This window comes from Nipponia nippon, unplaced genomic scaffold (assembly GCF_047370975.1).
Source record: "Nipponia nippon isolate SJK-2023a ecotype South Korea unplaced genomic scaffold, ASM4737097v1 scaffold_31, whole genome shotgun sequence".
NCBI lineage: Eukaryota > Metazoa > Chordata > Aves > Pelecaniformes > Threskiornithidae > Nipponia > Nipponia nippon.
Window position 1 is genome coordinate 4,999,755 of NW_028262349.1, and position 26,293 is coordinate 5,026,047.

The 26,293-nt window shown below is 49.1% G+C and overlaps 1 protein-coding gene across 7 annotated transcripts; it reads right to left on the bottom strand.

The window, feature by feature from the left end:
* Positions 1-343: 343 nt before the first annotated feature.
* On the bottom strand, positions 344-21,463 carry SCAMP4 (secretory carrier membrane protein 4). 7 transcript variants are annotated; one of them, XM_087769526.1, is made up of 9 exons: positions 21,372-21,387; positions 17,401-17,537; positions 15,327-15,397; positions 14,831-14,886; positions 11,854-11,982; positions 8,601-8,757; positions 5,339-5,440; positions 4,282-4,399; positions 344-3,555 (listed from the first exon to the last, which is right to left on the bottom strand). In XM_087769526.1, the coding sequence occupies exons 4-9, from the start codon at positions 14,835-14,837 to the stop codon at positions 3,379-3,381; spliced, it is 690 nt and encodes a 229-aa protein (XP_087625652.1). In that variant the 5' UTR covers positions 14,838-14,886; positions 15,327-15,397; positions 17,401-17,537; positions 21,372-21,387; the 3' UTR covers positions 344-3,378. The 7 variants fall into 7 exon arrangements, with proteins under 7 accessions (XP_087625652.1, XP_087625651.1, XP_087625649.1 ...); XM_087769525.1 differs by lacking the exon at positions 21,372-21,387 and adding an exon at positions 18,904-20,310 and having other exon boundaries at positions 15,327-15,394; XM_087769523.1 differs by lacking the exon at positions 21,372-21,387 and adding an exon at positions 18,904-20,310.
* Between the last annotated feature and the right edge of the window lie 4,830 nt (positions 21,464-26,293).

Consider the following 26,293-nt stretch of genomic DNA (forward strand, 5'->3'; position numbering starts at 1 on the left):
ACACTGCTGAGAGGCCAGGAAAAAGACCTCGACCCCAGCGCTCAGGAGATGCGACTTTCTCACCACCACCCGCACCTCTGCTCTCCCTTCCCTTCCTTAGAAAATGAGAATCATGGCAGCACCTTTGGGAAACGCTTCTCAGACATCTCTAAGAGTACAAACCACAGCGTGCCACTCTCGCACCGGTCCCCAGCACAGAGGATGAGCTTCATCCGTGAATGTGCTGTTCTTTTAAGGAAAAAACAACATGTGGTGGGAGACTTTGGAGGAAAATAGAGATTTCGCCATTTCCCTCTGCCAGATATCTCCGGTTACCTAGGAACAGACACACTTCTCTAATGCGGCCAGTTCTTCTCATCAAGCACAGGATGAGCATTTATTGTCTTGTGATCAGGAGAAAAACACAAACAAAAACCAGAGCTCCACAAGTGACATGAAACATCGCACACATATACGCCACGTGATGCCGAACAAAACCAGGAGCCAGGTCCAGGTTAATGGTGTTAAGAAGTCCTAGAAATCTAATGTAAACATTTAAAAACATACAGAGTCGTCCAAAAAAATAAGCCATGGGAGTTCAGGCAGCGCGTTGAGTCAACTTTCTGGAATTACGGTTTCTGGCATCAAAGAGGATGGAGGGGGGATGAGAGATGGCAGATCCCATCCAGGGAGGTTCGTTTAAGCTCTGTAGAGAGCTCGGGCAGTGTGTGCTAACGGGTCGCGATTTTGGTGTCTGGCTCCGACCGTTTTGGTGGGCAGGCTCCTAAATACCCCCTCTCCTTGCATCAAGCATTTTCAACATGACTGAATGTGGGTGCTTCAAAACAGCCCCCCAGATTATCCAAAGGGGGGGGGGGGGGGAAAGAAAGAAAGAAGCAGGATGTGGAGTCCCTGGCAGTGCTTCTCCTCTTGGTTCCTTTGAAATCTCCAACCTGACACACTGAAAACAGACAGACACCAATCGCTTTTGAAAAATCTTGGCAAGAGGCTGAGGATGGCAAGGGGCAGGGCGGGAGGGAGCGTGGTACATGGGTGCACCATGTTCTGGCTTCCAAGTATGGCAAACTTCGCATTCGGTCCCGTTAACCTTCCCTCGCTCCCCTGTAGGACAATCGTATTTCCAGGGAGTTAAATCGACAGGCAGCTCTTTTATCGCTCTCTGATGGCAAGCGACAAAGACCACTTAAAATTACACTTGACACAAGACAAAGGCACCTAAAAGCTTGACAACGCGATCGGGTTGTGTTCTGTTAAGAAGGCTTCAAGCGTTCGTACTTACAAGCACATTGCCCACTCGCAAGGAAAAAATCCCTCGTGTTTGGAGCACGTTAAATATCCCAGCCCCAGCAAAAGGCTGGTTCTGCAGCAGGGTGTCAGTGTTGCTTGTAAACAGAAATTCAGGGAGGCTCTGCCCTCCGATTCATGTTTGCTTTCGCTTTGGCCCTAGTAACACAGGTGTCATGCAGACTCCAAGCTGTTCTTCACCTAGTATTTACAGTATGACACAGGAAAAGTTAATAGAGCAAATGGGAAGTTCTGCAGGGGGGATGCAGAAGGAATTCTCCTTCGTGAGCTAATATTTTATTAGATAAGGCACATATAGAGACAGTTTTCAGAAGATCACTTGCAAATCAATTCCACCTAGCTAGGACAACCTCCCTGTCCCTTTCCAGAAGCCAATTTTGTTTTCCAGTTACTCAGCGTGAATTTGGAGTGACTCCACTTACACCCTAACACCTCTGGCACCCCATCCGCCAACCTGCCAAGGCGGGCAGGCTCTGCGTCTGACCCACGGGTGCCCAACACCTCCCAAGCCTCCGCAGCGGAGCGCTCCGACCTTCACACGATCATTGGCTGAAACTTTCAGAGCCAAAGACTTTGAACACTCACTCCCTATAAAAATATTGGGAACTGACCTCCCACTTTTGACAGGTTTGAAAAAATTCACAGCAGGCTGTTGAGGGAGACGAAAAACTGCAGCCTTTACTGCTTGGATCGCTGAAGGACACAGGGGAATTGGATGGCTCAGGCTACAGGAGTCCCGATGTGCATGCACAGAATGGAGATGAACGACGAGACGGATTCTAGCTCTCGGGGAAAACCATCCCTCCCAACAGCTTTTTCCTCCCTTTAGCCAATTCTTGGAGGAAGGCAAAAATCTCTCCGTGCTCGTACATGGAAGGAAAGTGCTGCTGGCTACAGACGCAGACCAGGCCTGCCCAGCTAACACCAGTTACGAGGGCTAACAAGCTTTCCTTGGTCTACCGGACCTCACTGCATAATGTTTGGATTTCAACTACATTGGCGGAGGGCAGAATTAAAACTATTCATTGTAACAGAATTACTCCCAAACCACACTGGGGCCCCAGCACTGAGATCAGTAGTTATCTTGCATCTGGCTCCTGGCTGGGAGCCCAGAAAAAGGGTGTCCCAACAGGGCAAGGTGTGTCTAGCAGGGCACAAAACCTGGGTGCCACATAAGTGGAAGTCAGATGGCGTAGAGATCTCGTGCTGCCTCCCTGTAACAGGGTGAACATCGCCCTGGTAGCCAGGTCCAAAGCCCAATGTCAGCAAGCTTTTCAATAGTTTCCAGTGGGCTTTGAATCAGGCTTTTAGCGAGCAATCATTAACCAAATGAGATGAATCTGCACCTTTGAAGCACAAAGATTCAGCAAAGACTTTTGTCAGCAGGGAAAGCAAGGCTTCTACCGTAACAGTAGTCCTAGCCAGAGAAATGAGGACTCTTGTGGACTTCACATCTGAACAACACTCACCCACAGCAAGTATCGTTACCTAAAGGATTCTTCACCAGAGAGCGCAAGCAAATGAGGTTGTAGGTTTTACAAATACCTTTGATATCACTAGTACCAAATCATTTAGGTGTTACATTTCCCTTAGAGTGAAAAATTCCAGATTATTCATCCGGGAGAGTAAACACCAGTTGCTACTACTGCTCTGACTGTTAAAATTACAGATGACTTGGCGGTGTGCTGTGCATGTGATGAAAACCAAGCAGGGAGGCAGGAGAAGGAGCAATTGCGGTAGCGTTCACCGTCGTGGGGAAGTCAGCCTTTTTCATGTATGGTCATGAGAGGATTCCCTCAAGCCAGGGCAGTGAATGGTTGGTTCCTCAGTCTGCAACGAGGCAAATACTGGTAACTCAACGCAAAACAAAAAGCTTTTCTGGTAAGGCCGTGCAGAGCTCCGGAGGTGGCGAGGGCTAACAGCACGTATCTTCTGCAGTGATGAGGAGACAAAAACCAAAAAAGTCCCCAAGATGACTGGGGTGCTTGGGGGGGAATGCAAATGATCTTTTCAAATAACAATAATAAAAAGACCAAAAAGAAGAGAATCCAGGCAGTTTGCAGCTGTTGCTGCTTAAGGCCATTGGTTTCCTGGGGGATAGTTGGGCACTGTGGGATACTCTGGCAGGCTGTTCCCAGAAAAATTGCTGTACTGGGCCTCCCTGCTGGGGGGGTTCCTCCATGTGCCGCTGTTCCACTCGTCCTGAGCCTTCTGAAAGCTTCCACCAGCCCCTCGGTAGATTTTATGTACCTAATGGATGGAAGAGAGAACAAGAGGAAAGTCAGCAACAGGTACCCACACCTCTTCCTCAGAAGAGCTATAGTCACTTCGGTACTGTGTCATGTATTTGTTCCTCCCTCTGTAAAGAGATATATTTCCAAGGAACAAAAGCACTAAAAATGTAATAATACAGTGAACAGCGGTGCAAACAGATAATATCAACCCAAGACTTGAACCCGTTTCAGCCACACGTCTGGGGTTCAGGTTGGGGATCCCACAGCAAGGCAGCCAACCCAGGCCAGCGGGCTGAACCCTCTGTAAAACCAACACTGCTGCTTCAGCAGGGCTTCCCTCTTCTCTCCCCCTCCGCCATCAGTCTACTGAAGCTTTCCAGACAGTCCTACCTCCAAATCCTCCTCTCTGCAGAGAACCGAGGACCACTTCCCATCCTGCCACCCCACTGCAGGCCATCTTGGGATGCTTCACCTTTACCATCAATGACCATCCCAACGAGCAACGAAGCTTGCCTCGAGTGACGTAAAGGAACACCGCCACGTGAGATGGTGCCAACATCCAGCCCCAGCTGTCTTGTGTTATCTGGATTTGTCCTCTAGCTACCCTGAGAGACACCAACTGACTACACTATAAAACCTTTAAAAGCAGGGATGGCTTACAGTGGCTGCTAAGCTGCCTGTTCACATTATTGCGATACAAAGCGCGGATACTCCAAGTCAGAGAGACATCTGAAGCACCTACCCTTAAAATGCAGATGAGCATTGCGACCGCTGACATTGTAAACATAATGGCAGGAAACAGCATGAACACAGCAGCTGCAACGTTGGTGCCGAAGAAAGTAATGGCTGCCAACCATCCGCTGGAAGAAACAGAAAGAAACAATATCATTATAGCTCTTTTTAAAGTGTCCTTATTATCAGAAAAACTGTTTACTCATACCCAGAAAGTACAAGGCAGCTTTAAAGCTGGACAGAACTAAACCCAGCTCAGGCAGGTATTTCCCCAAGATCTCAAATCTCGCTTGCCAGCATCCCTCGCTAATCCAGTCTCAGACTTTTAGGGGACAGCCAGCTGCACAGACTCTGGGAAGAGAAGATCTGTTCCCAAGGTGCTTTTGGTTGTGCAGAAGTTGTACGTCTAGAGACCAGACTTGGGAACAGGGAACACGAGGGTCCTATGATTTACACTGCATCGCTGTTCCTCTGATGGCAATAACCAGGTAGGGCAACTGGAGAGCATCAGCAGTTAAGAAAAGAAAATGCTATATGGAGGGCTAGGACTTTCTATTATTTGTAGTTTCAGCAGGAATTGCTCTCGAGTCTCTAGAGACAGAAAGTTAACATGCCAAACAATTATAACATAACCAGGGACAGACACTAAAATGCTCCCATTTATTTTAGGACAACTCTCACAATACTTGCTCTATAGGCCAACAGTGAGTCATCATGCACTGCTCACCATGTGTTCTGAATAATTTGAGGGCAACGCTAAGACAAGATCGCATGAATCTTGAAACTGGCTGGTTAAATGGTAGAAAGAAATGGATATCGTAGGAAGGTGCTAAAAAGAACAAGCAGGTGAAGATATCTGACTTCTGCCAATGCAGCAATGAAAAGAGAACTGGGTACTCCAAGAGCAGATATAATTATGCCACAGAGGAAAACAAAGCCTCTTCCACTCCACCCTGTACAGAGTCCCACCAGTTTCTCCAAAGTTCACGGAAACAGCCCATAGCCTGAAACTCTCAGGCCTGTCGGCCGAGTGCTCGGCTGTAAGACTGGAGGAGCATCCTGCTTACCAAGCTCCCCATCCAGAGAAACCGATCGCCTGCAGGATCGTGAGGATAAACTGTGCGCCAAAGATGAAGAAAAAGGCCATAAAATTAAACGAGCTGTCCGACCTGCAAAGGAAGAGAGGAAGTTAGGGGGAGACCGGCACCTCGCGTTGCTTCACACTGATGTTTGACCCATCACGTACAAACCCTCAAACGCGGTATCTCAGAAGAGATCCCTCTACAGCTATGTACTTTGAAGGCTACTCCTCTTTCCCTGGCAGTGAAAGCACGTAGATCCATGAATCATCAGCGCCTAATCTTGTCCAATAAGCCTGGCTCCTGCAACTGCCCTACCAAAGTAATTGCATATACGATGACACACAAGGAGAGGCAGTCTCCTGCAGAACAGAGAGTGCCTGCATCATTTCTCTGACCAAACATCTGAAGACAGCACAGCCTGACACATGTGCGGCTCAGCCACTGGCAAGTAAGCATAAGGGAGCCTGAACACTGGCTGAAAGTGATCACTGAGCATGAGAATTCCAGCTGGGAATGTCTCAGTGGCTGCTCGCCATCACGCTTACACGCCCACGGTTAATAATCCAGCACCGGGACATAATAGGAGGAAAAACAGCCACAAGAGAAGCGGGTGGCACCCTGTCCGGGGAAATGCAGAAGCATGCTTTCGCATCTTTGCGGGTCCCACGTCTCCAGGATGTATAGGCTGAGAGGGTCCTGAATATGTGAGGTCCTTTAATTTACGCAGGTGTAACGGGCAGCACGAGTCTGATCCCACGCAAGGAGGCTGACCAGGTACGTTCACGGTCTCTCCGTCATGGGTGCGCTGGGGCACAGCGCCGTCTTGCCCGAGTTTTGGCTCTGCCACGGAACATCTTCATCCCATTAAAGCAGCTACGTCAATCAGCCAGCCTTTCACTGTAAGCCCAGGCACATCTAAAACTCCCCAAACTATCATTTTTAATGATACAAGTAATTCCTGTTCTCTCAGGAACTCAAAGGGCCCATGATTTACAGAACAGATTTACAAAAAACACCTCAGTTGCTTCTGAGGCATCTTGGTGGAAGGGGGAGTTTACAAAAGAGCTCCAGTCATTCCCAGCTCCTGCTCAAACCCTAGAAGTATTTTAATGTTTTTTATTATTATTATTATTATATTTATTAGTATTATAATTCTAGCCCCTAATGCCTAAAGAGGAGATAAGGGAGGCAGGACCCCAGGCTCTGGAGACATCAATGCTGTGGATGTTGGCAAGTCTGAGGCAAGTGGAAAAGCCTCCGGCCAGGCCCCTGCCGCTCGGAGCCGCGTGTGTTGGTACGGTTATCTTTCATCTTTCCAAAGACGGCCACAGAGATGCTGTGGAAAAAATTTGCCATCCCTGAGTATCCTCATGATCCCACCCTTCAAATAGCAACTCAGAGTACAGCAATGTGAAAGAAAATACATTACCCATGGACTGTTCACAGTAGTGCCTATCATAATCCAATTAACAAGGATTAGGCTCGAAGCTGAGCCTTCAAACAGACTCCTGCAACTACGACCTGAAAGGGCTGGAGGAGTCTTCATTTGAAAGGATCTGTGGGAATTAGTGAGGATACACAGAAAAGGTGATTTCTGATCCAGCTTTCTGGTGCAGATTTGCAACAGCTCTGCCCTAGCGCCAAAGCTCTGCAGCTAATTTAATTTTGGATGCAGACGTATGACGAAGGTTTTACGAAAGCATCTTCGCAGTACACGATGCCAGTATTGAAGGGTTGCCTCTTCCCAGAACAAGCGTAGCAAGTGGGTCTGACCTCGCTTTCTTGAATCGCGACTAGCTGCGATCCCACAAGAAACAGTGCTGCCCCGCTGCAGTGTTTTTCGAGCCTCTTCTGCAACTGATGTCGAAGTCAGGGATCTCTGGGCTTGCCAGTCTGTCCCTAGGGCTTATTCTTTTTTTAACTGTAGAAGTCTTTACATAGAGTAACCTCAGGGACCTTTCAGTATTCAGTTGCATAAACACATACAAACAACATTAAAGAAATAATTAGAAACGGTCCTTGTGAAGCCCAGAGGAGGTCAATGGGGAAGAGTAATTTTTCCCAGACTTCAGAATGGAAACTGCGCTTTGAACAGAGCCCTAGCCGGCACGCGGAGGCCCTCGGGCTTCTGAACTAGGGATGGAGACAAAACCCCAGCCCCAGAGGGCAAGAGTTCAGAGCTAGGATTTTCATGTCTATTAAAACTTTCAGATGAATCCAACCCCGTGGCCTTCCGCTTCCATCAGAAATAATCCTCCCCTGCACTCCATGATGTAGTCACTGATGGTTTAAAGCACCACCAGTGCATTAACTGCCCAGTGCTGTTAGCATACAAAGCGTAAATTCGGAAGAGCATTTTAACAACTAATTTAGCATGTGCTAAGTAGGTAGGACCCCACCTGCCAACTCCCATTTCTATCAGCTGCTTTTGCTGTTACCTAAACCAACTCATCACAGAACCTGGTGAATCATCAAACTCCAGAGTATTCCGGTAACGGGGAACCAGAAAGAGCTTCACCTTCAGAGTCCAAATCCCTGACTGGTGTGCAGGCTCTGCTGGTGACCCGCAGTGTGACGCTGGGCAGATCCCTCCCCTCCTCTCTGCCTCCTCTCCCTGCGTCAGGCTGGAAGGCGCTCAGGACCTTCACAGCTCCGACGAGCGTTATGCATTAATGTCTGAATAATGCCTCGTGATCCACAGCCAGCATGAGCAAATGCAAATGATTATTAATTAAAGTGAAAATGTAGGATGGCTCTAAATATTTGTGGAGTTTCAGAAGGACTCGCTCCAGGGTACTGCTTTTATCTAAAAAGCAAAGCAGCCAAGCTCTCAAGTATCTAGAGACAAAAACCAGAAGCGTTCTCAAAAACTAATAACTTAATAGTCTTCCATCAAAATAAGCCTCAATGAAGCTTTACAAAATTAGTATCTATTTTGACGCTATACTGATATGAGGGTGCTGCTAACCTTGAGATATTTAAGCAAAATATGAAGTCCATCCTCATGGAAGTGGCAAATTACTTGCTGCTGTTCACCTCCAATCCTAGGCAGGTGACCGTCAGTCCTACATCTAGTATTTAAAGTAGCCACATTCTTCTTCATTTTGGAAGTAAACAAAACATTCAGACATCAAGTCCTTAATCTTTACCCCAGACAGAGACATCTCCATAGGAGCACTCCCCACTAACACCACATCTCTCTCCCAGAGGAAACCGAAACGAAACCGCCTCGTGGGCTTCTACTCACCGAAAGGCTTTGTACACAGGTCGGAACCAGCAGACGTAGCCGCAGGGACTGAAGAGGATAAGCCAGAGGATGGCCAGACCAAAATTGACCCCATAGCCTCCTCCGATCCACCACGCCAGGCACGCAATTATATTCACTACTAGTGTCATGCAGTAAACTGCGAAGAGGGCAGAGGAAAGAATGTGAGATTGTGCAGCTTCACGTCTTCACGCAAAAAGGAAACAAATACCCAGTATTATAATAGGAAGGGTCCAGGCTGCAGTGGGAAACGCAACCACTCGGAGCGAGTCGCAGGTTCCTGCGTGACCCCAGGAGCCGGCAGCGCAGACACGTCCATCTCCAGAGGGAGTGCTGCAGCCGAGGGACGAGGAAACTCTTTTGGGACTGCCAAAGGATGGAGAGCTGGGTAGCAACCGGTGCGACCAATACAAGACTCAGGGCAGCATTATGATGAATTACGAGCAAGGTTCAATTCCCATTTGTAGCAAAACCCCTTTATGAGAGGAGAGGGGTGTAAAACGCTGCCCTGCACCCAGCCTCAATATGACTTTGGTCTCCGTGCTTGCTGAGGCTGCCCCAGCAGCTACTACAGAGCCAGCACGGTGCCTTGCAGGTTCTTTCTCTGCTTCCCTGGGCCTCTGAGGAAGCCTGGAAGTCAGCTTCAGGGCTTCTAACTGCTGCTTTGAGCGAGGGGATAAGCAAACTCCAATCAGGCTGAAAACACAGGACCATAGGGGTGGCTTAAAGGCCTTTTTCCCTGTTCCTGCCACTTGGATAAAAAGGAACAGTTGACAACAGCCCCCAGAGCGCACCAGTGCTGCGCTAAGTAGACGTGCATGAAGTGACGCTGCTCTCCCCTTTCCCTGAAGCTCAATGCCACCGCAAAGAGGGGCTGCAAACCTCCTAGCTTTCACAGGCTGAGCTCATCCCCGTGCCAGGGGCTCCCCGCTTCCCTCCACGCGCTCCCCTCAATACTCCAGGGACTCCCTGCAGCTGCCCCTGCAGCCCCTCAGGCTCTGCCGGCATGGAGGAGGCTTAGCCCAATTACAAGCTCCTATTTTGGAAAACAGGTGGTGAGTCTTAAAAAACTTTGCAGTAACCTGTATCAATTAGCACAGATAAAGCGAAATGAGGAGGCGGAGGGTCCAAACACAAAAGACCCTTCAGTACCGCCTGGTGATGAGCTCACAGTAACACTTTGGTCCCTGGCCTCATTTATTCAGCCAAAATTAAATCCCTGAATTTCTCTTCACCCATGCAGGTGAACACGCCCTGCCCATTCCTTGCTTCATGACGTGCAGTGGCTCTGCAGCGCGCCTGCACATCACTGGCGTGGTCCTCTGATGCCCGATGCCAGTTCAACTCTTCTCTTCCCTCCTCTTGGCACAGATCCATCTGCCTTCAAGCAGCCCGGGGGCTGCAAAACAACTACAAAGTTTTGTGGTCGTAAAATAATATTGACAACGCAGTCGGGAGAATCTAGCGTGGAAAGCATCTGAACCCAGCTGCTGCTTCTGACATACAAATTGCATGAGAGTTAAAATAAAACATTGTTTTGCTACAGAGAAAATTTTTTCTGAGTAGCTAACAACAAGGCTTTATGCACAATGGTTTGAATGTATCTTAATATTGGGGGGAAGAAAGGATTCTAATTATTTAAATTTCATTTATACAGTAATTAGCTGTACTTCTCCAAATTTTTTTTTTTTTCAGAAGCTATTTATTCTCCAAAAGTTACTTTAAAAAAATCAAACAAACCACAAAGCCAAGAGGACCTATAAAGTTTTAAGGAACTTCTGGTTCTCCCTGCACGTCAGGTAGGAGTTGTTCTCCAGCAGTGGGAGCTCTGGTACAGGTTTCCCCAAATCACCATCCACCTTAATAAAATCTTCACATCCAATTAAAGTAATGAGCATTCAACCTTCTAGCAACGACTTCTGTGTTTCTGTTTTGAACACCAGCCTTTTCTTGTTTACCGCCTTCCCTCCATATGCCTCTCTCTCTCTCTCCATCCCATCCCAAAAATTTGGGGAGACCCCAAAAGAAAGTGTGCTGCAGATGGAAATTGAAAACTCCCGGTGAAAATGCCAGGTCTCCTCAGCCAGGCTAGACTCCTTGCCCAAACGGCTGGCACCTTTCCAGCCTGCCATTAACTCGAATGAGGGGCGCTTTGTTTAGGAAGAGTCGCAGACAAAGGCAGCTTTACAGCATGCAACATTTAACCAGTTAGTCTGAAGGGACAAGCAGTTTCTTCAGGCAAGAAAATTACAGAGCTCATTTCAGCATCTCTAAATAACGAAAGAACAATGGAGTGATAGATTATGCTATTATTTATGCACACAAATCTCTCTCATACACACATCCTATGCATCTGGAATAAAAGCCATGCCACCAAATGCATATCTGGCAGAAAACAAGCTTTCCTTCAGTGAGAAGGGTAAATAGGATGACAAGCATTTGGGGAAAAAAAGATAAGCAAGGCAAAAAGATTTTTAATCTTCCAAGGCGTTCCCTGTGGTTCTCTAGGCCTGCCACACCATTTTTCATCCGATTTCATTCCTTGGAGAAGAATGGTCAATTTTCATTCCTGGCTTTTGAATGGCTAAGCCAGACAACACAAGCCCAGAGCTGGGAGGTTTGTTCATCCAGAATATCAGCAAATCACCAGCTGTGACCAAGAGGATCAGCGCCCTTCTCCGGCAGGACGGGGGACGCTGTGCGGGCTATGGATAGCTAAGGGACAGCGTACGGCTAGAAGACACTGCTTCGATTGGGAAGGGAAATCTGCGGGTGGCACAAACAAGGGGGAATTTTAGCCTTCCTACAGCAGGGTGGGGAGACAGGTAGCAAGCAAACGAGCCATGTGTTTTTTCTTGCCTAAAATTCTCCTGTTCGTCTTAGTTTAGGTGAATTGGGAATGACTTTAAGAGGGCTACTCTGGGGAGTAAAACATCACTTGACATTAATAAAGGTATCAAATGTGGTCTGCTTTTTTCCTCCTCAAATTTACTATGAACTAGACTTTTCTAGCACTGATACTCTCTCCCTTCTTGAACAGCAGCTCTGCAGCAAAGATTCAAGGCACAGCAGCTTAAAATTTGGGCATAAAATTATATTACAGTATTCCAAGATGAATCATTGTCTCTCATCAACTAATTGCAGTCAAAACTTTAAAGCATCAAAGTCACTGAGATCTATGGTTTTTTCCCTACACACATACATTTTCCCAGCACAGGTTTCTTATTCAACTTACAGATCCATACGTGGTAGATTCTCTTCACCAGAGACTGATAATCGATGGGAATTTCATCAGCAAAATTCTGGTAGAAACATGGTTTCAGAGGGATAAACTTGGGGAGCGGTGGGAAGTTATTCACCTTTTCTACAAGGCAGAACACAGATATTAGCTGAATGTAGAAACATTCTCATATGGCTGAGCAAGTGTAAAATCCTCCGCACCTTCCCAACGCACACCCCTGGACCCCGAGGTCGAGAGGGCTCACAAGAATCAGAGAGAAAACCATCGCCGGCTCCGGCCGTTCACGTTACTCACTGCAGCGCATTCATCCTCACCCTGGACACTAAACACCTTGTCCTCCTTCCTCAGCAGCGGACGTGATATTTAAACTAGCACATGCAAGGCTCAGAGCGAGGAATAGAAATGAGCTAATAACCAACACGTGGATTTGATACCCTTACACATCAGTGTAAAGTTGCGCGCAAGGCGCTGCAAGACAAAAAACCTTAAAATAAGCTCCAGGATGAGGTTGCCCAGGAGAAGCCAGCAACATCTGGGGGAAACAGGCTGCACAGAGGTTTTTAGTTGCAACCCCTCAGAAAACCAAAGCAAGAGGAAAGGCTGGCCATCGTCCAGACTAGCAGATTTACCTTCAGACACAAGCCCTGAGTAGGTGGGCTTGCTGGCGCATGGATCAGGCCTTAGGACCTGTAGTAGATACGTCCCTGTGACTGTAAGGAAGGGTGCCTCTGGAAAGCATCTCTCACACTAGAATTTAGTACTCAGGTATCACCCAGTACAGGGAAGGTGAGTCAGATGTCAGGGATGATTTTGTTGTGACAAGACTTAGGAATGTACCCTTTTTTCTTTAAAAGTCAAGGTTTTCCTGTAAGGTTAAGCCCCAGCGAAAAAAACAAAAGGCAAAAAAAAAAAAAAAAAAAAAAACGCTTTGCATTCAGATACAATAAATCAGCAAATGCTGACAAAAGCGATATGGTGAAGTAAACCTTACCTTGGGAAGAAATTATGTTTTAAAAATCAAGTAATAAATGCAGAGGATTTAGGCATTTAAAGCTGCTGTCAGCTTCTAGACAGATGCAGAGATTTGTCTGTGTATACGTGTGTGCCTGGATGTGCCTTTCTACATGTTTGGGAATGTTTGCTCTTGCCTTCCAGTGCTGATTAAAGTTTGATTCCAGGGCATTGTGACTAATTGTCTCTCGTCCACTTCAGCCCCAGTAAACAGAATTAAAAACAACCAGAGGAAGAAATGAAGAATGTCCTGGGAAAACCTCCAAATGGCACAGAAGATGAGAGGAAATGTCTGAACAAGAACTGTCAGCACAAGAGTTCCCCTTCTCTTGCCATTATCTCTGTGTGAGAAGACATTTCACAGGAGCCGCTTCTTAGCTTCATTTGAAGGTTGGCAGGGAAGAGTCTAAAGCTGTAAGCCATGCGTTAGGAAAGAAAAGGCTTTACCTTCATGCAAAGGAAAGGCATATTTTCACGTTGAAAATATGGTGAGGATAACGCCCACTGTGAGTACATCAGAATTAAATATGGAATAAAGTCTGAAGTCACCAGCCCAACCTGACTTTTCAGTAGACTTTTCCTTATGAAAACAAATATTAAATCTTCTGCCCCTCCTCACCCATCTCCTCTAAATGCCTTTTACATTAATTCAGCTGCCCTCCAAAGCCAGTATTAGTTACTGGTTAACACCTACTGCTGACCCCATCACACGTAGCGCTGATGTCCCACGGCTGCTTTCAAAGTCCATAGGAATTCGGACTTCTTAGCACTAATTTTTTGTTTGCTATAAACACCTAATGGGCTTTCTCCCGGACAGTCTGCCTCAGCAGCCTACAAAAGGACATAACATCGCTGGATCAAGGGAAAGGAAGGGGGCAGAGCTTTTAAAGCCACAGAGACAGCTCTCTAGGGAAGTCAAGAAGGCCAAGATTAACCAACCACAGTAAAACCAGATTCTCTAACAATCTTTTTTTTTTTTTTTTGAGGGATAAGAAAATTTTGTTCTGTCCCTCTTCAACAGCTGAAGCTGCAGCTAGGTACTTTGCTTCTGCTCTCTTCCATTTTCTCTCTCCTACAGTACAGATCCGTCACAGGCAGAAGAGCTGCTGCCACAGCCTCTAGTGCAGAAGTCCCCAAATGGTGGGGCAAAACCCAACTGGCCTGCCCGGCACCAGCCACTGCAGTTTGCCATTTTTCAAGCTCACAAAATGCTCCAAGTACTTCCACAATTGTTTACTAGGTACACAAAGATCGGGATTACACCTCTTCTGTGTTGCTGCCCAGCTGCAAGCAGCCAGAGGACCACTGTTACCCACCCAGAGACCCTGTAGTTTTCAACTGTTCTGGGTTACTTCCAAGAACTGACAAAAGAAATCAAATAAAAATATCGCCTTTTATGTCTGACTGCATAGCTTGGAGTGCTACAGTACTCCATCAAGGCCAGGATGAACACATCAGATCAGCAAGCACAACCCATGCTTTCAAAAACCGAACTGTATTACCAATGAACAGCAGCTGTAGGCAAGTCCCAGGCTTTCTCTTATCTTAAAAAAGTTGGGAGGAATTTTTTTACTAATTTCACTACAAGTAAAATTAAGATGTATCAATAGTACAGCTAGGAACGCTGTGGAAAGCTGTTTAGCCTCTGTAAGGAAGGAATTATTCTCAGGTACTTTTTTGTGAATAAATTCCATCCTCATAAAACTTTCAAACAAGTCGCACCTGAGCCTTTATTGCTAGAACAGTAACCTCAGCTGACAAATCTACAGGGGATACAGCGTGAAAGTGAATGTGACCAAGGCAAGAAAAGAGAAGCAGCTGAAGAGCTCTAGGGATCGCTAAGGTCCCAGGAAGGGATGCACGTCGCATACCTGATGCATTACAGCCATCACAGCACACTGAAAAACATTCTCTGAAACCATTCTTCTCCCTACATTGCCGGATTTTGAGGTGCTCTTACCTGCCATTTCTGTCAGGAGTGTTTCCTGGTGAAGTTTCAGACAGATAGCAATAGATCTATGGGAGAAAGAGCATCAGGTCAGCACATGTCACTAACCAGCACCCAAGGAATCTCCTGGAATCGGGAATATCTCCAGTACGGTGTTTGACAGACTGCGAGCCCGGGGCTCCCACTACAAACTACTTGTCTCCGATTGCCCAAAGCAGGCACGCTGGAGCCTTACAGAAAGGATCACAATTTCTCCTTGTACCTATGAAGCTCCACCTGGTAGCATCTCATTCAGCACAACCCCACTGTCAACCACTTTTAAGGCTCGTATCATTCAGCAGCAAACAAACGTGCTCTTAGCAGCACCTGGCAAAGGCTGAGGAGGCACAGAGGCACTGCCAGAACACGTGTACCTTCCAGCCGCAGCCAGACAACAAGCTGAGGCAGACAGCTCCGGCTGGGACCCAGCAAAGCGCATACATCAGAAGAGAAATTTGTACGAGCTCACCAGACTTAATGCCTCATTTAGGTGCCGAGATGATTTGTGGGCTCCTGGCTCTCTGTGGACCTTCCCAACTGCTGAAACAAAGCGATAATCACTGTTAGCTGGGAAGTAAACTGCTGTTAAAAAAAAATATCAGCTGGTACACAAAACCCAACATCCCTCATTATTTTAATAATTCTGCACAACCCTTCTTAAAACGCAGATTCATTCTTCCTGTTACTGCCGTTGAACATAACCGTAATTCTGGAAGAATCAAATCCTGCAAAGTTTACTCGGTGTCAGCCGTGTTGTTGATTTTGGCAGAAGTGATCACACACATGAAAGCCGCAGAGAAGCCTGGACTCAGCTTTGATTCTACCCCTTCTTTGTCAAGGATAAAAACACCGTCTGCCCCTACCTGCAAATCCCAGAATGGAAACACAGAAAGAATATCACAAACCAACCCCCTAAACCAGCACTGCGGGGTCTGACAAGAGCTCTCAAGAATGAAGGGAGTCTAAACTAAAAACTGCCCCTACAAAACCAAAACAAACACCACATGCTGCTGCCGGCACCGACAGCAACCACAGCGCCGAGGTCAGAACAGCCGCGTTGTACCCAAAGCCCTCGGGATTTACAGCGGCTCATTTCCCTTTTCTGCACCTCTGTGCTGTCCTCCTGCGTGCCCCGCGTATGGTCTGGAGGTTGCAGAGTTTCCACTGGCGCAATTATTTTCTTGGGGTTGCATTAACTTTCCTTTTTAGAGTTACTCTAGCACAGTCCTTGGTGGAGACAACGGCACTCTGATAAGAAGTGGGACCGGTACAGACACCTTATTCCTCCTATACGGAGAGATGCAGTTATATACAAGCTTAACTATATCTACATCGAGGAGAACATGTTATTTTTGCTTGTACCGATCTAAAGAAAGCAACAGAGGGTGGACAGGAAAGCTGTGTCAGTCGTGAGCCGCTCAGGGCTGGGACTCCCTGGTGGAAGGCTCGCACAAGGGGCTCCGTCGCAGCTGAAGCCTCCGGGCTTTCCCACAATACAGACGCTACCCAGCGTCTGACAGGCGTTTTATAACTTCTGATTTAGAAATGGAAGCATTTTGCTTTGCCTTTTTTAAATGTGTGAATAGAAAACAAAGTATGAAGACAGTTAAGAACACAATTAAAACTTCACCCCACCCATTTGCAGATGCTCCCAGCTGAGATCCGGAAATTTGGGGGAAAGAGCAAATGACACACGAACACCAGTTACGCTACCGCACTAAGAGAAAAGAATCTTTCACCGAAAGACGAGCAAACGAGTAAGGTCCTTCTGAAGAAGATTATTTAGTTCATGTACTTCAGTGCCAGTGTCTTACAGCTCCAGAGGTGTCAGTCTGTCCACTGGAAAAGGGACCAGGAGGAAAGACAGAGGGACACATTCCCGGCTTGACGGGGGGATCGTGACCAAACAGTAGCTCTCCTGTGCCCTCCCTTCTCAAGGAGACAACTGTGGTGCTGTTGAGTGGCTTTAACTCAAATAAATAAATAAAAAAAACAGAGAAAGCAGTGTTCCAATGATCCACTCCCTCCTCATCTTACCCAGTTGTTCTCATTTACCTGCTCATTTCCTAATAAATCCCAGCCACGGTTTAATGCTTTGAAGACAGAGTACATTATCATGTAAAGAAGCTACAACAGAAACTACTGAATATTCCTCTCTTCAGCAAACTTTGCTTTTATGAGTAACCTCACAGAAGGTCCTGGGACACCAACTGTAATTTCCCTACAGAAAGATGTGTTTTGGAACCGCAACGCAGCATTAAGAATATTTCTTTCTGCAAGGACAAGCGCGTACGACCAAGTTTTACACTGAATAATCAGTTCCTGAAATGTGTTGACCTTTCACTGGTTCAGCTGCACCGAGGCTCCAGCCTGGCTCTCGGTGAAAGGAAAGGGAACTTTTCCCCACGGACACCTACGGCAGCAAGCTCAAACCTTTCACGGGCATGAACTCAGACTCTAGGATCCAACCCAATAATATTTTTGTTTAGTGCTTCAAGATATACTTGCACGGGAGTCACTGTTTTCACACCTCCCCGGCTCACCACTTAATCTGGGCAGGATTTCTGCAAACTCTTAATTGCAGGGTCTCGGGATAAGAGGCCTCCGATGTACAGTCAGCAAAAAAATCTGGTGTCTGCGTAGCCTAAACATCCTCAAGTCAAGCTCCAGTTGCGAGATCCTGGCATAAGGAAATAGATTTGCAGCAAATACAGGCAAACAGGTACAAAACAGCTATCACCCAAACACACGTGAATTTGTGCAAGATAACAACACATATAAATAAGCTCTCTATTCACCGGAACGTTTTCAGTTTAATTGGGAATAGACAAAACCGCTGCAGAGATTTTTTTCATATATAATCCACTGTTTGCAGAGGGAGGAAAAAACCTGTTGTGGTTTAACCCCAGCCAGCAACTCAGCACCACCCAGCCACTCGCTCACCCCCCTGCAGTGGGACGGGGAGAGAATCGGAAGGGTGAAGGTGAGAAAAGTCGTGGGCTGAGATAAAGGCAGTTTAACAGGGAAAGCAAAAGCCGCGCAAGCAAAGCAAAACAAGGAATTCATTCCCTCCTTCCCATCGGCAGGCAGGTGCTCAGCCATCCCCAGGAAAGCAGGGCTCCATCGCACGTAACGGTGAGTTGGGAAGGCAAACGCCATCACCCCGAATGTCCCCCCTTCCTTCTTCTTCCCCCGGTTTTTAATGGCTGAGCCTGACGCCGTATGGTGTGGGACATCCCTGGGGTCAGCTGGGGTCAGCTGTCCCAGCCGTGTCCCCTCCCAGCTCCTTGTGCCCCCCAGCCTCCTCGCTGGTGGGGTGGGGGGAGAGGCAGAAAAGGCCTTGACTCTGTGTCAGCACTGCTCAGCAATAAATGAAAAAATCCCTGTGTTATCAACACTGTTTCCAGCACAAATCCAAAACACAGCCCCATACTAGCTACTGTGAAGGAAATTAACTCCATCCCAGCCAAAACCAGCAGAAAACCACAGAGGCTAAGGAAACCACGGTGTGAAGTGAACTTCCTTTTTCCACTGTGCTCATCCATGGTCAATGAATAACTCCAAAGTTTACAGTCCAACACGCATGACTCACGAGAGCCCACTGGAGACAGTCGGAGCTTTTCTTCACCAGTGTTTCAAAGACAAAAACGTCCTGTGTCATTTTAAGAGACAGCATTTTCCTTTTAAACCAAGACACGTATGCAAGCAGCACCGTTTTTCTAGGCGGACAACAACATGATTACTTTGAATGTGACTTTAGTGTGAAACACATTTCACCATCTCAGCTTAGGGAAAATTTTGTGGAGTACCTGCGGCAATCTGCTTGAGACACATTATATGACTGCATGTATGTTACTATTTAGTCCCTTTGTTTATTCAGCCTGTATTACAGTAAATAGTTTTAAAAGCTTCAGTTATTTCTCACTACTTCTTTCTCCAAAAAGAGAGAAGGGCGATAGGGGAAATAAATAAAGGACAGGCCAAAAGAGGAGTGCTGACAGGGAGGCGGGAGAGCTGAACTCATTCCTGCTTTGCCATAAACCCACCTGGTGACCTGGGGCAAGTCCCCTAAGACCAGACTCAGAGGACACTGGCTCCTCTTGTGCCATCTGCAGATGTCCCAGTCAAACCCAGAAGAGCCCGACATCCTAAGCTTTCCATCCAGCAAAATTCACCAGCTTCTGAAGTCTTGCTTTAGGCTATTTTCTGTACTGCTTTTATATTTTCATTCCGATATGATGACTGTAGTGAGGCTAAGAGCTTCTAAGCAGATCTGTACTCAAGGGCTTAATCTAGAGTACTTTGCCAAAAGCAAATCAAGGGGCAGGATCTGTACATAACAACAACAGCAGAAGAACTTGCCAACACTCCCTTGTAAGACAATGATTTAAGGATTAGAGCACAAGCAGAATCAGACGACCTGGGCACAACGCACATCTCCTGAAAGTGGTTCGAGCTTACCCCTCTGGCGAGGGCTATCAGCAGAGATCAGGCTTTCGGAAGTCACTTCACGCTGCAAGGCAGCAGACCCCAGATGTTTCAAATAGCAAAAGGCCTAAAAGCAAGGGCACCCCGCAGGGATCTGGGAGACGTGGATTTGAAGCCACCAACGCAGCCTCCAGTGCTCCCAAGACAAGCGAATACCTTGCTCATATGCCTCTCCAGTTGCATTTAAAAAGTAAGCGGTGACTCTGCACTGGTTTTAAGAGAAAAGGCTGGTTTTGAGTCTCATTCAGACACCCAGCTCTTATCAGGAACTTCCCAGAGAGCCCAGGGCAGCAGAGGTCACTCTGCAAGCACGAAAACACTTGGTTCAGCTTTATGAACCTAGACTTTGTATAGCTGAGACAGTTCGTATTTGATAGTGTTTCCTCTCCCCGTCGCACGCTGCCAACCCTCACGGAGCAGGACATGGCCACTTCAGCGATGCCAGCACAATGCTTGCAGTGCCGCGCTTCAAATTAGATGAGGTGACAAAACCAACCAAAAAAGTAATTCTAAAAGTCACCCAGCACAACCAGTGAGAATGGGGAAACTGTTTATGGCAGCACTGATGCTGAGAAAACACACAGGGAACAATAACGTTAGCAAGGGTTAGCCTCCTCCCACATCAGTCCGACAGACAGCTCCAAGTTACCGGAGCTTCTTGGGGACGCCTGGCTGTACGGGGCATTTTGCTGCCCACTCACCCCCTCGTCTCCCATCCTGAAGCTGGTAAGAAAGCACAATTGGAAGCAATTTCCCTCAGGTCTCTCCCAGCCTGTTTACACAGCCAGATCTACTGCCTCAGCAAAAGGCAGAAGCCTTAATTTAGGTACTACAGGACCCTCAGCAGGCAAATATTAACTTCAGTACGACCTCTTCCAGAAGCAAGGCTCAGCCGCACGGGGGCAGAACTGCAGAAGGCTCAAGAGGAAGAGAGAAAGCACAGAAACACGCACGTTCAGGGCAGAAGCCTATTCCACCGCTTGCCACCTACTTGGACTGGCCTGAGGTAGAAGACCTGGGCTGCAAACAGTAGCAACAACATTCGTTGACCCAGAATAACACTAAAAAGCAGATAAATTAATCCATCAATTACCTGCTTAATTTCTAAGCTAATGCTCACTTCATCACGGGGTCAGATAAGAGCTTCTTGAGCTAGTTAACGCTCACAAAAAACTAAACCAGAGAGGGGGGAGTAAAATTACAACGTCCATGTGCTGCCTCTATCAAGGGCAGCACACGAAAGAGCTGCTGCCCAAACCATGCATGTCCAAAAGCTTCACCCTCGCTCCTCACAGTCCCTGGGGGATCACTTACGTGAACTCCCCCAGCAGGAGCTGCGCTCGCCCTGCCCCGAACGCACCGGCCTCATCCCCTGGCCTGCCCCGGGAGCCCCCGAGCGCTGGCCCCGGCAGATGTGTCCCGGCCGGCTGGCAGAAAGCAGCCACGAGAGGCAAATTCCGGAGCACCCGTGGGGGAGAGGATGGAGAGTGCTGCCAGGGTGCTTGCAGTCCTCGAGGGGACAGGAGCAGCCCCCATACCCCTGCCATCGCGCTCCATGGGGGCACGGGGGGCTGCCTCCAGCCCCACCCGCTGTCCCCGATAGCTGCTCCCACCGGAGCTGACCCCAATCCCTCCCCCCGCCAGGGCTGTCCCCGATTCCTCCCCACACGCGCGCCATCCCCCCAGCCCTGTCCCCAATACCTCCCCAGGCACAGGCTCCCCCGACACCCCCTCCCCTGCCCCCATTACCCCCAGCGCTGTTCCCCAGGGCTGTCCCCGTCGCCCCCTCTCTGTCGTCCCCCTCCCCGGGCACTCCCCGCTGCCCCACGCCAGCCCCCGGCCAGGCCCCGTTACCCCCCCAGGGCTGAGGCAGCCCTGTCACACCACCCCCGCCCGACCCCCCTGACCCGGACCCGCTGCACCGCCAGTCCCCGAGGCCGCCCGCTCTCCCTCCCGACCCCCAGCTCCCCTCCGTTCCTCCCCCGAGACTGTCCGCGCTGGCCCCCGGCCCCGGCCCGGCGCTCACCGTGCCCACCCCAAGGCGCAGCGGCCGGAGCCCCGCTCCCCCGAGCCCGCCGCGGGGCACGCTGGGAAAGAGAGTCCCTCCAATGGCCGCCGCCGTGGCTCTCCCGGCGGCGCGGACTACATTTCCCAGCGAGCACCGCGGCACGCCCCCCGCTCATCACGTGAGGGGCCAGCCGGCTACGGGGCGTGGGCTGAGGCGCGGCTGGCTCCGCTACGGGCGCCGAGAGGGACAGAATTGGCGGGGGGCGAGGCCTGAGGCGCCTGAGCGGCCCGGGCCCCGGCCCCGGCCCCGGCCCCAGCCCCAGCCCCAGCCCCGGCCCCGGCCCGGGCCCCGGCTTTGCCGCCCCGAAGGGGTGGGTTTGTCCCAGCCCGTTCCCCAGGCGGCTGCGTGGGCCGGGGCGGGGGTGCGTGGATGGCCCCTGAGGGGTGGAGGAGCCTCAGAGGCGGTGCCAGGGCCGAGGAGAGGCCCCCAACGGCAGCGGGCAAGGCTCAGCCCTGTACGGGCCTGGGTCCCCATGGCCTTCACCCCTTCATACCTGTTAAAAACCTGTTAAAAACCTGTTAAAAAAAACTATTAAAAACTGTTAAAAAGGGCTCCCGCACCCCTCAGCAGGAGGAGGTGCTGCCCACCCGCGCAGGCCGCGTCCATAGAATCACAGAATCGTTCCACGCTGGTGTCGTTCTCAGAGAAACAGAGCGGTTTTGGGACGGGGGGTTTCGTGCCGTGCCCCTCCTGGCAGCTCCCCGCAGCGGAGCCGCCAGCGTCGGAGCTGCTTCCGAGGCGCCCGCGGGCTGCGTCTGTAAACAGGCCCCGCGCGTCGCCCCGCTGGGCCTGCTGGCAGAGTTCCGAGGGTTGATGGGCGACAGCTGGATTCGGGAGCCAGGGCTGTGTGGTCATTGAGGAGATATTGCTGTTTATAACATCGGTCATTAAAAGCCGATTTCACTTCTGAATAAGCCAGGTAAATTAGCAGCAGCAACAATGGAGCTTACCCCCTTCTGCAGCTCAGCAAAACAGGGTGGGGAGGGTTGAACAGACCAATCACTCTGAAATCTTTGTGCTGACAGCAGTGTCCTGGGAAGCCCCCACCCAGCCACACTGGCGGCTGGATTTATACACTTTATGGATTTATACCCTTCTGTTGGTTCTATAGCTCCTTAACTCCTTATTTACACTGCATTAAACTCCTTAACATAGGTACCAGTCCATCTCCAAGGTACCAGCTCTATCTAAATGCTGTTAAGTTGGCCGTATATAAACCCTACTCTACTTTAAAACCATTTACAAGCCCTGGGGCTGCGGTTTCTGTAAATGCAGCACTCCCAGCTCCAGGCTGTGTGAGTCAGACTCAGCCCTCTAACACTTAGCTGAGCAAACGCTGAGGCCTTCACACCCCTCATCTGCAACATTTCCCTAAAATACAGCCCTTGGGGCTCGTTGCTCGCGTCCGGCCCCTGCTCTAGGCAGGCTGCCCAGCTTTGCTGGGGGTTGCTCCCCAAAGCGGGCGCAGGCCGTGCCACTGGCTGCAGTATTTGCCAGCTGGGCAGATAATTTTTGGGAGGGAAGGATCAGGCCTCCATCGGTCTAGAAGCATCACAGACACACAGGGAATATTTTAGCTATAAACCAGTAGAGGTCACCCCGCCCCAGTAAATCCAGTGCTACTGGAGACATTGGGCCACCAGTAAGAGAGAGGGAGCACTTACTGGGGAAGGTAGGACAGATGCGTCCTGCCACCTCTCGCTGCAGGTGTTTGGGGTTCCAGGGACCCCTTGAACCCGTCCTCCGCTGGCTCCCACCGACCGCAGATGTTAAGGCTCCTCTCACCGATTCCCAGCATCGCCCCTGGAACTGAAAAGCTGTTTTTCATAAACGTGTTTTGTTTAAAGTGTAGCTCTTTGCAAGGTAATTTGTAACAGATTTCCCATGCTTTCATTTATTTATTTAAAAAAAAAAAGGAAGACACATGATTTTTTTTTTTTTTTTTGTGGAAAAAGACATCTTTTTTAAAATGAAAACCAAATAAAAGTGCCAGCGTGTGGGAATTTGGCGGGGCCGTGGGCTGCTACACCCGCGTCGCTGCCGCAGCTCGGGCTGGTCCCTGCGTGCTCCCACGCTGCACACCGCAGTTCCCCGCAGTCCCGGCCACCCCAGCTCCTCTCCCTCCCTCTCCAAACAGGATCATAACCTTTCCCCATGTCTCCACGAGCCATGCCATGTTTCTGGCTGTTCCCGGCTCTCAGTAGCAGCCAGGTTTTGTCCTGCAATATATAAACTCTGCGGGTGGGAACTGTGAAGGAGGACGCGTGCTGCCTCCTGGGAAAGGCAGAGCGGTAGCAGCTGGGGAGCCGGTGAGGCGAGACCCTGGGATTTACTGACCCTGCTGGTCCAAGGATCCCTTTTCATTTTTTTGCTCTGCTCCACAGCTCCTGGACAGTTAAACCGCTGCTGCCAGGGACAGAAATGCTCTGGATTTGCACGGGGAGCATGCATCCAGGTGAGTTTTTTTTCAGGGGAAGCAGAAGGGGGAAACGAGGATGAGATTTGCACGCTTGATACCCAGTGATACCTTTGAACCGTCTGCATCCTGACGGAGAGGAGTCCTTGCATCCGAGTCCTTGGATCCAGGGCACGTATCTTCCTTCCTTCCCTCCTAGGACTGGCTACTGTTTGAAAAACGAACTCACGCACCCCCTGCCCTGAAACGTGTCCCCAGTACTGCCCAGTGCGGTTGCTGGCTGCAGTTTGGGGGTGTCTGAACAGAGGTTTCCCAGATGAAGCCCCTTCCCAGATCTCAGGATCCTTCCCAGCATGTGCCTAGCTGCAGGTGACCCAATAACCTTACCACAGCTAAAATCCAGCCTGGTCTCCAAGTTCTGCACTGGCCTGGGGCTTCTGGTACTGCTGAAGAAAGGACAGGCTTTTCTGTGACTTTGAGGGCTTTGCTTCCAGTCTCACCCTTTGCTGAAATTTGGAATCACAGTCACTATTTCCAATACTATTATGTTTTTTACCTTGTAAAAGAGACTTTATTTTTCTCCCTGTAAATTTTGTGCAATATACATCTATATACCTATAGAATACACCTCAATAAAAAGTTTTCCGTCCATACATTATATTACTTTTTATTTAATGTCATGAAAAATTCAGACAACGCTTTTGTCCTTAAATAAACATTTCTCCCTCCCCTGCCCTCCCTTCCTAGCTGACTGGTCCGAAAGAGGAAATTTTATTTAGTTATTTTCTTTTCTTTAAAAAAATAGAAATTACAATCTTACAAGACAGAACATTCAATGAGAACAGAAGCATGTTCCTAAATCTAAAAAGTCAAACATTTCCATAAAACCTGTCGGTATCTACAGGTAGGTGTGTGTGGAGGGTGGTAAATGGAAAAAAAATGTTTTCCATTTCTTCCTTTCATTCATATAGATAAAAAATAACATAAAACCGACTGAAACTTTATATATTTTTCTCTTTTGCACCAACATTCACAAGAATATATATTATATATATATATTATCCGTTTTTATACACAGTGTGAGGGTTCTGGAGGTGGAAATGCACACTCAGCTAAACTGCCAGAGCAAACAAACAAACACAAAATTAATCTTCATCTGGAAAAGAGCAATCCCTCGCGGCTGAGGTCACCCCGCTCAAGGGAACCGCTGCCGAGGTCTGTTTGAAAATAAAGCGGCAAAACGTCTCTTGGCCGGTGGGATGGAAACGTCTCCGAGATGCCAAGGACCAAGCACCGACGCGAGTCGGGGATCTCGGGGCTCCTGTGCATCATCTCCGCCGGCCACACGCAGCTCTGGCGCAGGGGAGAGCGGAAATCTCCCCTTTTCAGGCATTTCTACCCGGGCTTTTTTGTTCGCCCTTTCCCTACAAGCTCGATGCCTGGCTCCGCCGAGCTGCTGCTGTTGGTGGCACAGAGGGAGCGCGAGTGACTTTGGCACAGCCACCGCGGCCCTGCACGTTCAGGCGAGCTGCAAGCAGAGGCTGCAGCCAGCAGAGCTGCCGCGGGGGGTTCGGCGTGCCCTTGCCATCCCTTTCGATGCACGCCGCCCGTCCCAGGCAAGAAATCATTTAATCAACACTTAATCATTTATCCCCTCCCAAGCAATTTAATCAACAAGTCGGTTCTTAACTTAAAAGTGCAGGTTCCCGCAGTTTGGCAGGTTGAGTTACACGTGTTTAATACTTCCAGTCTTCCCTAGATTCCCACGGGGGCTTTTATTGCTCAGAATCCAAAATCTCTCCCATGAGACGGACGCTGTGTCGTAAGCCAGAAACACGCCACCAGTGGCGAGGGCTCAGTCTTTTCCCAATTTAAGGTGCTTTCTTGGTTTCTTTGCCGGATGAAATGAAAACAGTGACACTGACCATTGGTGCACGCTGGCTGACGAGTACCAAGGGCATGAAGAAGGGTGTGTGCTTTTTTTTTCCCCCAAACATTTCAAAACACCCGCAGCTGTTTCCTCCGAGAAAGGGAGTGCTGCTGTCCTGCAGAAACGGAGGGCGAGAGCCCCCTCCGCAAAGCACATTCACTTTCTCGAGTGCTTTTCCCTGCAGAGAGGAGCTGGGAAGCGAACGGTGCTGTCGGAAATGATGCTTCAAAAAAAGGCACAACCCTCTAGACGGAAGAAAAAAGGCAGTACTGACTTCTCACTTCTGTCAAAGCTTTAGGATCTGAGAGGGCAGGAAGCAAGCACGGCGCATCCCCGCCCCGGTGAACGCTGCGCTGGAGAACGACGCATTGGCACTCAACATCGCATGGGGCCGCTGGGAGGGTCAGCAGCCTTCACCGGAGACCTGGGCTCTAACGCCAGCGGGGAGAGAAACAAGGCTGACGAACTCCGATACGCTCCGAGAAGCAGTTCAGACTGCGGTTAGCAAAACCAGAAAGCGCATGGCTGTACGTG

Excerpts from the sequence above, each read along its gene's own strand:
- SCAMP4 (XM_087769522.1), bottom strand. Across the intron at positions 4,400-5,338 it reads TTCTCTGGATGGGGAGCTTG|CGGATGGTTGGCAGCCATTA; the intron begins GTAAGCAGGATG and ends TGTTTCTTCCAG. Across the intron at positions 3,556-4,281 it reads TGCTCATCTGCATTTTAAGG|GTACATAAAATCTACCGAGG; the intron begins GTAGGTGCTTCA and ends TCCATCCATTAG.